The sequence below is a fragment of the Aulostomus chinensis genome, chromosome 2, assembly GCF_037954235.1.
Source record: "Aulostomus chinensis isolate RoL2024-O1b breed Wild chromosome 2, RoL_Achi_v1.0, whole genome shotgun sequence".
NCBI lineage: Eukaryota > Metazoa > Chordata > Actinopteri > Syngnathiformes > Aulostomidae > Aulostomus > Aulostomus chinensis.
Window position 1 is genome coordinate 21,232,044 of NC_141321.1, and position 14,535 is coordinate 21,246,578.

General features: G+C 39.8%; 1 protein-coding gene across 5 annotated transcripts in view; it reads right to left on the reverse strand.

Moving 5' to 3' along the window:
- Positions 1-12,656, reverse strand: part of tcf12 (transcription factor 12) — a 70,676-nt gene extending 58,020 nt beyond the window's left edge. For 3 of the 5 annotated variants that reach the window (XR_015109944.1, XM_086184035.1, XM_086184022.1), the window contains exons 1-4: positions 12,490-12,656; positions 11,731-11,819; positions 11,392-11,464; positions 2,834-2,907 (exon numbers count right to left, since the gene is read on the reverse strand). Coding sequence is in view for 4 of the 5 variants with exons in the window: in XM_086184035.1 (XP_086040161.1) it covers positions 2,834-2,907; positions 11,392-11,464; positions 11,731-11,802 (219 nt within the window). In the remaining variant the exon portion in view is untranslated. The remainder of the gene's footprint in view (positions 1-2,833; positions 2,908-11,391; positions 11,465-11,730; positions 11,820-12,489) is intronic. The other 2 variants (XM_086184054.1, XM_086184044.1) reach the window with 1 other exon arrangement.
- Between the last annotated feature and the right edge of the window lie 1,879 nt (positions 12,657-14,535).

Here is a 14,535-nt window from a genome sequence, read left to right on the forward strand (position 1 = left end):
AAATTGTGATCGATGATTTCAATAAATAAAACAAGATTTAAACATTGGGCCTTGAAAGTTGAGGAACCCCATGTCTTCACATCCAAAAGCCATCTTATCCAACCAAACTGGGCACCGTATCACTCAACCTATACTCCTGATCACGCATATTCTTACATTTACGGAATATCTGTGTGAAGCACAGCATAAAAAATGCAATATTTTGAAGAAAAAAATATATGACATGACACTTCATGGCTACAAATTTCATCTTTATCAATGAAAGGTGGATATGCAGCTGTGTGTGTGAGTGTAGTGTGTGTGAGTGTGAGTGTGCATGTCTTATGGAAGTGCAAACAGCTGTCTGCTGGATGATGCTGTGCCTTGCAATGTCAAAAACACTCATTTATATGTACCTGGAGCAAAGATATCTCGAGCGTTGCTGTCTTATAATTCAAATCAAGCTGCCAATGTTACCATTGCCTGTAGATGTTCATTCGGGAAGGGCACAGAGGAATAAACAAGGTAACAAAGCCAGAGTAGCTCTGACATTTAACTGAATTCTAATAGAAAGTGACAGGAGATTGACATTAAATGAAATTCATACAGGGCATCGAGAACAACCAATGTGTGAGGGACAAACAAGCAAGGCAGAACTGTTCACACTTGCTAACACAAACACTTCAACCATTTTGCACATGACTGGTATCGGCTCGACTTGTCTCGGCTTGGCTCATTTTTAGAATCAAGACGTTGATTTTAACTGCAATCTTAGGACCTACTTGGTGTGGCTGGTTGTCATAGCAACGCTGTATAAAACTACTGTTCGAAGTGACAAATCAGTTGAAATGACAAACGTTCCTGATTACAAGTTCTTCATCCTTTATGCTTGAATGAGTGTTTACTGTTTAATTTTATACTGAGTTTCATCTTACAGATGCAATGATATGGATTTTTTTTCAGATTAAAATATAAAAAATAAAATAAAAAATCCCAAAGAATATTAATGTTGTTGGTATTATTATGTTTAAGGTTACATCATGAGGCTGCAGCAAACCACACAACGCTTCTTATTAGCTTATATTATTAAAAGAGTAAAAAACATACACAAGTGCAAAGGCAAAGGCAGCCTTAACCTTTGCACATGGCTGTGCAAAAGTTAAGGTTTTCAAGACAGACGACTATTGTCTATATTACATTTTTAATTGACTGCGTATGTGGCTGAATGTCTGATAAGTTTGCAGCTGCCCTCCTGTTACTTATCAGGAAGTGGCAGCAGGCATGGATACTTGCTCTGGACACTGAGTGTAACTGCTGACGACTTAGATACTCCCCTTTTGTTTCAACTGCTCTTCACTTTTGGAGACAATCTATGATCTCTGTAGAATTTCCCGTCCATTTACAGATGCTTTTGTAGGAAAAAAAATCTCAGAAAAGGATCCTGGTTGACTTTGCCCTTAATCAACAGAAATTTCCATCACACCTGCTAACAGACAGACAAATGCCAGAGGTACTGATAAAAAAAATCGTACACACGGCAGTTATCAGGGAATTCATTCATCGATCAAATCATAACCCAAATCAGAAACACGATAATAACATGTCATTACTAAACTGTGCAATATCGTTAAGCTTATCTTATTTCTTAAAGTCTGCACATTACTAATTATTGTAATTTGTAATTTCTTATTTTTATAGTACTTTCAAGAGAAAGTTTAAAACTGTAACAACAGAATTTCCCCCTGGGGATTAATAAAGTATTCTGATTCTGATTCTGAATTCAATAAGGTACATTTGTGTTGTTTGCACGATGGCTGCCACCTGAAACTGAACAGTTCCAATAATCTGTCGGGAAATCTCTGAGTGAACTTCTTCAAGTAAAACTAAGAGTATTCTAAGCGGGTGTGGAAGACTGACGCAGTTTTTGCACAACTATGGGTTAATTCAAATTTTAAGTATCTTTTAGGCAAGACATGGGCATGTGTAGGCAAGTACCATAGGCAAGTAAGTGTGTTAAAACCTTTAATCTGGGGCATTTTCATCTAAATATTTTTTTATCGAAATAAATTATATAATTTGCAGGGCTAATTTTAAGCTGTTGTTGTCATGGACTGTGTCTGTCATGGCTGCTTGTTGAGTGGCAAGAAATGTTAAATAAACATTTGCTGTCCCTGCTTGTAGGACTTCCTATCTCTGACAATATCCCATGTTTAACCACAGTCTCAAGTTGGAAAAACACCATCCCGAAACACAATACCACATGAAGTGGTTAAACATGAGATATACCAAATATTCTGGACAAAAATTCCAAAAGTAGAGTTGCAACCAGAGAGCAGTTGCAAATCAGCCCCTTACACGCGAGTCTTGTAGTCCTCTAGTTCTTAATTTTTCGTTCTTCACCCACAGCTATCTGTTTTCCAGTTCCATCCCAAGATACAGCTTTTACAAAAACTGGCCCCAGAAAACCCAAGACTGTCAACCCAAAAGCTGGTGCAGCAACTTAAAAAGTCATGGTGTGAAGAATTTATATTGCAGATGCAATATTTTAATGTACTGCTGTAACTTAAAAGCTACTCAAATCCACTATAACATCAGATTGTAAATGGTTTTCGATGGCAACTGCATAACATTTCTGGACAGATGAAGTAGTCATGTGATTTAAAAAAAAAAAATCAATTCCACCAACAATCAGGACATCAATAAACTCTTCCTGCCACGGAGAAGTACGTGCATATCACAGGTCGTATACAATGACTGATACTGGTGAATGTATCACTTTCATGTAATGAGTGTTAAATGATGTGCAGTGGAGCAGAAAGGGCATTCAGAGGCGTTAAGGGATAGGTCATCTTACCCGGGAGGACTCATAGGAAGGACTGGACTCGCCACCTGGGGCCCAAGACGCTTGGTTGGTCCGCTCATCCATACCTGTCAGAGGTAGAGAACTCAACTCAGTCAAGAAGTCAAGATTACTCTCACAGTCCAATGTACATATGCCTAAATTCACGATCCAAAACACATGCATGCACGCATGCACGCACACATATACACACTTTTGTATTCTACTCTCAGGAGGACACAAATGTTTTCCAGAGCCCCTTAAAGCTAAGCAAGCCAGTAAAGCCATCAGCCTCCACTTGATGCACATTACATTGAAAGTCTGACATCATAGGAATGATCCTTTAAAGGCCAAATGAGATAATACATTTAGTTTGTTATGCATTAATGAACACAAATAAACATTCTTTTGTAACCTTCTGGACCAAAACGCAACTAAAATTTGGTAATTTGGCATTTGCCAAGCTACTTCCAAAGATCTAAACAAGGAAATTGGATAAAACTAAATTTCTACATGAAAGAAAAAGAAAGAAATGAAAGAAAACCTGTGTGTTTCAGAAGTCAAACAGAAAATGAACAATGTCCATAAATCCAAACAACTGCAAAGCTGGACCATCTGGCACATGATGAACAATATAATATCTGATCTTTTAAATCGCATTTATGTGATACAGTCAGTAAAAATGTTTGATGTCTCAACTGTTCCTGCTGTTTTAAATTGCAGTCACAGCCAAAGTCCCCACTAACAAAACAGAATTGCAAAGGAGATACGTCAACATTCCCCAAGTTATTGATCGTCTTTGTTGTAATTTTATCTCTGTAAATAGCAATAACATCTGCTCATCTTCAAATAAACTTCGAATAAAAATATTGGGTTGCAAGAAATCATAAATGCTCTGAAGAATAATCATATAATAAATAAGAAACAAATAGAACTTCTCATGATCAAATGGTTTCGACATAACAAAATCTTAGGACGTTTCCTGCCACCATCCAACCACCTCACGCACAAGCCGAGCCTCGTTATCCAGAATTTTAAAAATATCATTATAATTAAAGCCTGCTAATGTATACACTGATCAGCCAAAATATCCAAGCCAGCAACAGGTTTCACGCTGAGTAGCCCCACAATAAATCCCCCTTCACGAGCATTATTATGTTCAGTTTACATAAGCATTTGGATATCGGATAGGGAAATCGAAATCAGGTCCCAAAACTGATACACGTCGGCTAACTACATGCACAGACTGGATCCTCAGACAACTCACTAATGCACCTCCTGTGGCCGAGTTGTTCCAATTCTTATACCAATATGGAAGCATCCTCCAAATCTCAGACGGAAATATTCTTACATCAATGGAATTGAATAATGGCCAGAAAAATGGGTGTTGGAGAACATTATGACCTTTGATGTTTAAGATGCAATCACTTCATAATTTGATGCTATTAAGAGAACATTTGTTCGAAACTTTAAGAAATTCCCTCAAAGCGTTCCCGAGACATCTTGTTTAGGAGGTTGGGACGGACGATGTACAGACATATGGACTTGTCACTAGCGCAGCTGTTGCTGAGGAATTGAAAGCTGCCAGAACAGAACATATCCACCTACCATAAGGTCCAGTTAATATCCTAAAAACATGGAATGGTGAGAAGAACATCAGATGAGTTTTGGTTTGTAAAGGTAAAATGAAATGAAACGTTTTAATCAACAAGCACAGCTATGAAAGGTAAGACTTTTGTTTTATTGTGTTAATCAATGATCGACAAACTCGTAACGACAGATTTCAACACTATTTTTACAAAGCGACAAACTTCAATGAGCTTTAGTGCTTCATGTGCGGGAGTAAAATGTTTTGTTCTCCCTCATAATTGACTTAATTGAATTATTCAATTGTTTTACAGACACAGAGTGAATGTGTCACCTCCAAATGAACAATACGGAAAAAGATCCGTTAATTAATACTTTGATCATGTGTAATCGGTTTGAAAATTTAATCATATAGCATTACAGCCAAGACTCCCAGGTGTGTTGTGGCGATTGCATAAATTATGTGATTATAAACGATGTCTCCAGCTATTAGTGAGTGTTTTTCCATTCACCTTCACACTCCCTCCAGTCCTGTCAACCACTGATGGGTTTCTGGTTTAACCACACTCGGGAGGATAGGCCCTTACATCCTTTTTATGAGCTGCACAGATCAATTAAGGTACTACTGACTGATTTGTTAACTGGCTCCGGGCACTTGGGATGTGTTGAAGACATCTGCCCATGTCAGTGGACCATGCTTGTCCCCTTGAACCAAATTTTGAATTCTTGTACTTATTATTTTTTTATTATACAGTTATTGTATAGTTTATTATCATATAGTATTCCAGTGTTAAATAAACTGAGCTACGCTTAACCTGTGGACCTGTGATTGAGAATACTAACTAGGCCTGGTCAGTTTCCCATTTCTCACTTTGGTTTACAGGCCTAAACCAGTGTGGAGTTTTTGGAGTGAACTGGTTTAAAGTGACATTGTTATTATGACTCCGAACAGATTATGAAAGAAAAAAAAAAAACACCTTGACTTCCTCAAATCCATCCATCCATCCATCCATCCATTTTCTTCCGCTTATCCTGTTAAGGGTTGCAGGGGGGCTGGAGCCTATCCCAGCGGCTTTCGGGTGAGAGGCGGGGTTCACCCTGGACAGGTCACCAGTCCATCACAGGGCCAACACATAGAGACAGACAACCATTCACACTCACAGACACACCTACAGTCAATTTAGAGTATCAATCAGCCTCGTCCCCTCTTCAAAACGGGGTGGGTCGACTGGGGCTTGTTTGGGATTCAGCATTTATGTTCAACTCTGGAGCGTCAAGTACAACATCTAGGGGTGAAATCAAATATATTGGTTCGGTCTGGTTTTATATTTAATACCAAAATGGTTTTGAAATCTTGAATTCACCCCCAACATAATCAATTTTTTACATTTGCAAATTTTTGAGGGTTCACAAAATGTACTATTCAACCTGTGTGGGAGGTTTTGTTTGATTTGGGCGGTAACTACTGTCGTATAAATATTTTATAGCCACTCCATGGAATTAATGAAAATTAGTCATTCAGCAGCATCCATTGACCCACTATGGTAAAGAGTGAATGTGCATCATCAACACAGCTGGAGGAGAGAAACGATGAATCTCTGTCAGAGGCACTTTGGCTATTTTTTCCAATCCATCTTTCTCTGGCGCGTCTTGCCGGTCACGCTCTGCCTCAATTATCTGGCTTTGCCCAGCTGAGATGCAATAGTCCAAACTCTCATTCCCTGCAATTTCCACACCTCTGTCTGCACACTCACTTGCCTTATGTTCACAATCACTTATGTAGGTGCTTTTCCTCCTACTTTGAGGATCAGAGACACAAGAGGACAAACTGGAGGTAAGAGGGATTTACCCGCTATAGGCCTGATACACTTTAAGGCTTCAGCAGTTGATTTTGACATCATTATTTTGCACGCGATAAGAGTTACATTTTGCATAATTTAGTTTTGAAACATTTGCCAAGATATTAAAAAACGAGAAATTGAGGTGAGAGCTTTTCCATATGGAAAGATTGGAATCAAAATTGAACAACAAGCCTCCTACACCGTAATCCACTGCAGAGTCAAGGGTATGCAAGTTTCTGATTTGAGATATGATGAAGAACATGGCACAGTCAGTATGTAGTATGTACAGTTACCTCAGTTAGTACCAATAGCCTTGTGCCAGTGAAAACATTTTAAACAAGTCTGATATCAAAACCAAACATTGACAGAATTGTTGGGTGTAAATTCATTGAAGGAGTGTGGTGCTAGACCTGCTCTACTTGTGAAGTGTCATGAGATAACTTTTGTTGTGATTTGGCGCTATATGAATAAAACTGACTTGACTTGACAGCTGATGGAGCCTATCCCATCAGCTTTCGGGCAAGAGGCGGGTTCACCCTGGACAGGTCACCAGTCCATCACAGGGCCAACACATAGAGAGACAACCATTCACACTCACAGTCACACCTACGGTCAATTTAGAGTATCAATCAGCCTCGTCCTCTCTTGATGTCTTTGGACTGTGGGAGGAAGCTGGAGTACCAGAGAGAACCCACACAGGAACAGGGAGAACATGCAGACTCTACACAGAAAGATCCCGTGCTGGAGCCAGGACTCAAACCTGGAAACTTCTTGCTGGGAGGCAACAGTGCGAACCACTGCACCACCGAGCCACCGCAACTCTCCATAATAGACAAACTGTATATGTACATTAGTGGGAGAAAGTAAAGGTGTTTTTTTCCCATTCATTTTTTTCTGGAATATTGTTAGAAATCATAGAAAACAACTGCCTGTATATCTATTTTTGGATGTATTTCCAAAGGACAAAGATGGTCACCAGACAACAAAGCAATGACAATGGACCTACAACCTACAATTCTCCTGACAGTCTCCTGTTCTATTTTGGTCCAAACAAATATGCGATGCTGATGTTGAATGTGCACGGTTCAGCCTAGAGGAGGATCACCACAGGACGTGAACTTCACACTCGATTAAATCAAAAAGTCTCTATTCAGTTCTTGAATGACAGTGTTTTAGATCAGTTTATATTCATGCAGTTGATGAATCCGTTTTGAAAAATCATATCAAAAATAAGGAATCAAGTTTTATTATATAATATGAATATGTCTTAGCTATCACGCAGAACCTGGCTTAGCAAACGTTCTTTAACCACAATCATAATGTACATGCTAAAAAGCCTTCAGAGACCAGATCGCTCCGCCAAAAGAGAAAAATTCTGCTAATGGCCATATCCTGCCATGGCCTAGAACAGCTTTCAGGAACTTCTTGTTTCCTGCAATATTATCAGTCTTTTAGCCAAATTTCATTATAATTCCATTCCTGCTAACAGACAAGCAAACTTTTTTTTCAAGCTTTCTGATCTCCCCCTTTAATGGGATCCACTCCAAAAGCTAATGGTGCCCTCACCAGTTCGTACCACACCCTCCCACCAAGTTCCAAGAAATTCACCCCAATGGTTTTTATAATCCTGCCAATGCACAAACCATGGCACCTAAAATATTATCTCCTTGGCAGAGGTAGGAAAAAATAACAATACACGGATTAGCAGTCTATCAGGTAAAACACTGCAATCTGATGCAAACCATTATTAAAGGCTTTTAGAATAAATCAAAGTGTCGAAAGATTCATGAAGCTGACACTGTATCAGAATTTGAGTTCCAATAATTGTTGAAGCTGACATTATCTCAAATTATCAAGAGTTTTCAAAGAATCTGATCAAATACTTTGTTCAATGAGACATTTCTAAATACAGAACTGGCCCCGCGGCAAAGTGACTAAATACCATTGTATTGATGAACTCTTATGTTTACGTGATCTGCTCTCAGTGTAGGAGAAAATGGTTTATTTAGTCTTCATATGCATCATCTTGCACTTTTCATTGCACTAACTCTGCTACTAATTTGCACTTGAATAAGACATTTATCTTTGAGCCTCATTGTGTGTGAGGGGCGAGGCCAGCTCTCTTCCTCTCTCTCTCTCTCTCTCTCTCTCTCTCTCTCTCTCTCTCTCTCTCTCTCTCTCGTGGACACACACACACAGCTCTCAATGACAATACAAGCGAGAGCAAAATCCTCAAGTCTGGCTGCATCCTGACAATGTTTGCTGTCAGAAGAGCAGTAAAAGTCTTCATCATTCCAAACATCTGTCGATCACATCAAGCTGCTGAGAAGCTCAGCGAAGAGTTCCATGTTGCCCATCACCTACCCTATGTCGTACATCCCAGCAGCCTTGAGCCACAAAGAGTGAGCTAATCCTATAATTACAGGTTAATGATTAAAACTGACAACTAGTTAGCTGACTGTTAGTTATAAATATGGGCGTTCATAAATTCGCACCCATGTTGTAAAATGAAACGGCCAGTGCATCATCTTACCTGTTCAGAAAAGAGCATCTTCTGGACAGATAGAGAGATGTCATAGTGATTGGCTCAAAACAAAGACGCTGACATTTCTGCACAAGAATATTCATTAAAATCTGGACTCGTTTCTCCCCTTTATCTAAATACAACACCTACATCAGAACATACCAAAAAAAAGAAAACCACAGTCTGGACTTTTGTGTACATTACACAGAAAATGAGAGTGAGTATGGGAGTCTCACTGGGAAGGAGAGACTTCATTTACTTCACTAGGGAGGGATAGGGTCTTCTAAAATTCAACTTCATGTGTAACAGCTCTGTTTGTGTTTCTTTGTTTTTTTTCTTCAGTTTCCACGAAATGTGTGTCTTTCGTTTCATAGATACCCGGGGACAACGAGGCATTGTGGATGCACACAAAACATGCTTTGAGAAAAGATAATGCCTGTTTGTTGACTTTCTCTAGGAGCACATCAGACAATAGATGGTGTTTCGGTTTAATGTCATGTTGCGCTTAAAGCCTCTAAGAACATGGACAGAGACGGGGAATCTAACTTTTACTTATAACTGACAAAAAATGGAGTAGAAAAAAAATGAGTGCACAACCCATACTACAATTTACAAGTAATTCCAGGTATAATCAAGTCATACAGATTGTTTCACATGATCACGAATTTCCTTCCAACATACCTCACAGTTAACTGCACTCAGTCGCTAAACAACACAACTCCATCAAATGGACTAATTTTCACATCACAACTTTCTACCTTAACAGTACTTCAGTGTTGCCTCATTCACCCTTTCACTCACACACACGCACACGGTGGTGAATTCATGCAAATGCTACTCCTCAGGAGCAATTAGAGGCTCAGTATCTTGCTCAAGGACACTTCAACATGGTCACTGGGGGAAGTGAGGGTCAAACCAGCGATCATCCAGTTGCTAGACGGCCACTCCGCCAAGCCGCCTCTATATATCGATGTGTCTGACAAGTAACATCCACTCTCATCAGCTATGATGGTCATAACTTCTGTCTGTTAACACTGTTCACCAAATCTACCAGGCTGTTTATCAGTAAGCTTGGTGGAGAGATGGAGCAGGAGTCAAGGAAGGAGCATGATTCACATATAGCCCTTTCCCTCGGCTCACACCCACATACATGGGGGTTCGTCAAACTAGGGTAAACTCACTAAAAGAACTGATGATCCTGTTCTCACTGTGAATAAAAAAGGAATAGACTTGGTGCTTCACAATGAAAGCTACAAGCACAGTCACTGCACTGGAAGGGGTGAACAGTGTTGGCAAAACAGCACGAGCATTTAGCTTCTTGGGCTTGTGTAGTCTCTATGGTTGCTGTAGTAAAACCAGCAAGTAGGACAGAGATGGGATTTCTATTGTGTTTTGCTCCAAGCTGTATAATCCAACATTATTATTGTTATCATTAGTATTATGAGGATTATAATGATCAGTTTCTATTGAAGCTGATTGAGAGGAGTTCATATACAGTATTAACAGTCATTTTGAAAACTCTAGTTGGTGCTGTTGTAATATACTTTGTTTGACTTATAGGTGTATCTAATATTTTAACCATCCCATTTATATGAAGTAAGTCAAATCAAATCAACTTTATTTATATAGCGCCAAATCACAACAGAAGTTATTTCATGATACTTAACAAGTAGAGCAGGTCCAGCACCACACTCCTTCGATGAATTTACACCCAACAATTCTCCATGAGCGAGCACATCCTGCAACAGCAGCGATGAAAACCTTCCTTTAAACAGGCAGGAACATCAAGCAGATCCAGGCTCCCTTTATAAGCCAGGATTGTTCAAAGCACCACAATCTACAGCCCCCAAAATGACAATTAAAATAATGAACACATTTCTCAAACAGATTCAGAACAGAACAACATAATCCTCATGGGGGGGGGGGGTGTTTATTGCTGGTCTGTTGTATTAGAATCAATACAAACCTGTCAGTGGTGTTAATGTTTTGGCTGATCCATGTCTATTTTTGATAGCGGAGCCCTGACTGCTCATTGTATGTGTGTCAAAGTTTGGAATGGAGGAATGCAGGACTACAAATTACTGAATTCACCTGGGTTTAGTGTTCCCCAGCCAGAGCCAATAAATACCCATGGCTACTGCATGGTCATGTGACCTAGGAGTAAATGCCGATCATTTCAGGAAAGAGCCAATGTTAACAGGCGTTTTGGGTCAGTGGGAATGTGGCTATAGATAAAAACTGCATTTCTTTACATTGGCCTTGATGGAGGTCTGCACTCTAGAGAGTGCCCTTCTCATTAGATCAATAAAATATTTACATAATGTCTTTGGCCAACAACACATTTTGCTGTACATATTTTTCTAAACTGACCAGCAGACAGAGGTGGAACACAAGAGAAGGAGTGCACAGACCAAACAGTTTAGTGAACATAGTCCTAGACAGAGAAACACAAACCAACCAGCCTTCTGTAGCTGGTGAAAACATAACCTTTCTTTGCACATTCAATTCAATCCTTATTTGTGGGTAAAGTGCTGATTTATGAGTTACACAAGCACATTTCAGGTGTGTCTGGTCTCTCATCAGAGACCATGATGAAACAGGTTTGAGGGATCAGGTCCTACCTGATGCACTGAACTGACTGCTTCCAAGTGTCGTGGGCCTGTTTTTCCCTCCACTCACAGGTGGAGAAAACATCTGAAAGGAAGAATGTAGATGTACACTTCAAATTAGAGCATCTACAGATCAGAACAAGTAGCCACACATTCAGATTTCCAATAGTATTAACTCAGAGAGCAATGAATGAGACGCAGGAATCAAAGATCACTTGTCAAAAAAAAATCCTGTTAGTCATCACTTATAGACATTGATGAATTAGACCTGCTTCAGCCTATTTGGTATGTGAGCCACCAGAGCTGCATGACAACCAGGGGGTAAGACTAAAAACTGAAAAGCTTTCCTACCGCACTAAAATCCAGCAAGTCACTTAATTCCTTGTCTGTTCCAAGAGCGGCAATCCGCTGCTGAGGGTTCATCCTGGCGATCTTGAAACCTGAAGAGAAGACAATCCATCAGGTCACCTCGTTGCAGCGGAGATGAAGACGCGACTGCCGCGGGAGGCGTTTGTTATGGGTGCACAATAATGACCATCACCTTAGGGGTAAAGTTGACAATGGCGTCCTTTCATTTTTACAGACACCTACTGCCCCTCAATGTTATTGCTGGTGCACATCTTTAATTGTATCCACGCTGCGTTAATTACAATAAGAGATAGATGGATAAAACATGGACCAGCCGCATCGCTTCACACATAATTTCTCTGCATACAGATATATGTGACTCCTTTGACAGGCGGTCTGTGTTTTTATGGAAAAATAGTACAGTTTAGTTTGAGGCTAACGTTAGCTGAGACACCTTATGTCAGACGGCTAGCTGGCTAGCGCTAGCTGCAATTACTGTTTAATGTGGATTGCAAAGCGCTAGCGAGCTGCAGCACCGATTTTAGTCCTTTCAGACAATAGAACAAAGTCGACCGCGTCCTTCAAAAGAGTGTAATACAAATTACACACTTGTTGCGGACAGGTGACAAAGTCAAACAATTGTTAACGTAGAAATTACAGTCTCCTCAGCACCAGAACACAAAACGCAATGATGGTCTTTCTCAACTCCCAACTTCTTTCAAAGGTCCGAGAGTGTTTGGCAAACTCCCACCGCTATCTTACCTTTTTCCGATTAAAATTCCGACTAGGGTGATCTGATGAAAGCTCGTTTTCTTGCAGTACTCGTCTACAAGTGGAAAGACGTGTGTTAAAGCGGCAATACCTGTGAAAATATGCTCTATATGTGTCAGTTATGAGTTTCCCTTAGGCAGACATTTTTGCTTTGCAAGCCCCAGCACCAAGATGACATTGGTTATTGTATCCCTCCGCCGATCAGAGTGACATGATGGTCCCACACAGCGGGAGATGATGCAGGAGTCATCCCACATATGCACCTCCATCCCGTCTTTATCCTCTCTAAAGCCTCCTCTGACGGGCTGTAGTAGTCAACTACTGCCCTCAAAAAATATAATGCAGTGTGGACATGTTGATTATCTCACAACTTACGCGTATGTGATGGAAAGCTGTCTACAAATAGGCGAATAATGTCGTTTCATAATAAACAAAGATGCCACGTTCACTGTGTGTCAGGCTCGGGTAGTATATTGAAATTGTTAGTGAATTTACATGAATTAAATGAAATATTAACTTTATGTGGGGGTCTTTAGTATCTCTGTACCGGCTATAGCGATAGAGAAAAAAATGGGGGAATGGAAACAAAATAAAAGTATATCTGAGGACATGACGTAAGAATTGCTCCCATAACTAAGTTATTTTTTTAACAAGTTAAACCTTGTGGTCACAAATTGATTGATAATTTATCTTGACGCTTCTAAATAAATAAAGTTGAGGGAATGAAATCCACCTTGTAGCCTTACGATATTTTTCTATCGAGTGACTACAATTCATTTACCCTTTTCTCTGTGGCACAATTGTTATTTTTTCTCTCGATGCCCCCACTTCAGTTGTTTGTGCCTTTTAGTCTATATGCTTACGAAGAGAAAAAAAATCTCCGGGCTCCGTAGATTCTAGATATTTTCCAGTTATATGGGTGTGTGTTGCGGAGAGAACTTGTCATTTAAAAAATATTTTAAAAAAACAACGTTTTCTAAGATGTACTTTTTTTTTCATATTTGTGTCTGGAATGAACGAGGTGGCACTTAATCAGATTCCCACAAACGAGTACTACTTTAACAACTAGCAAGTGATTTCTGCACATTATTTACAGGGAAGTGACCGTGTGTCAGATGAACATATTTTGTCCTACACCGATAAGACCGGTCCGTCAAAAATTCTTAGGAAAGGGGCGGAGACTAATATTCTTGGCAGATGATTGGATGAATGACCGCCGAATGCAGCCGGCTTTAACCAATCAGATTTAAGAACTCTATGACGCCGAACGAGAGCGCCGAAGACGAAATAACCAAACTCTCCCCTCAGGAGAGTTGGTAGAGGATCTCTGTAGGCGCTTCTGGCCGTTTTTATCAGCTGAGATGTGTTGAAAAATGAAGCCACAAATGATAAACATGTTAACGAACGACTTGTAGAATTCGGGTTCAAAATATATCGAGATAAAGTTTAGATTGTGGCGGATTTGTACGTCGTGCTGTCTCTTGCTTCAAAGCATTAGAAAATCAGAAGGTGGCAACAAACAGCGGAAGAGACACATCCAGAGGAATTAGCAGGGCAGGCGCGGAAAGGTATGGCGGAGGTACATTCCCTCGGTGAAACAAAGCTCTGCACATTTAATCTCACTCAGTTTTGGACTGTAATTGTTTGTTTTTTATAATCTCATCTGTGTGGAAAAAACAGAATATGTACACAGTTATTCCCGGAGAATGCTACTACAAATATACCGAATACTGGGGTGCTCAGGGTGAAAGGTCACACTCATGTCAGTACCCTAATATGGTACTGAATTGCTAATTTACTCTGTTTACTCTCATGGGAACGCATCACGGCGTGATGTCGCGAAGCCGAGCAGAGAAATACCTTAAAGAGAATTTTAGAAGAACGTTCTTCATCTTATTATCAACACGGTAACTTCCAGGAACGTCCACTGAAGGTTCTGTGTCGTTCCATAAACTTCAAAGAATATCCTAAACATTATTATTTGAATAATTATTTCTCTAGGTAGTTTATTGTTAATTGAAGGTTTTTTTTTAGATA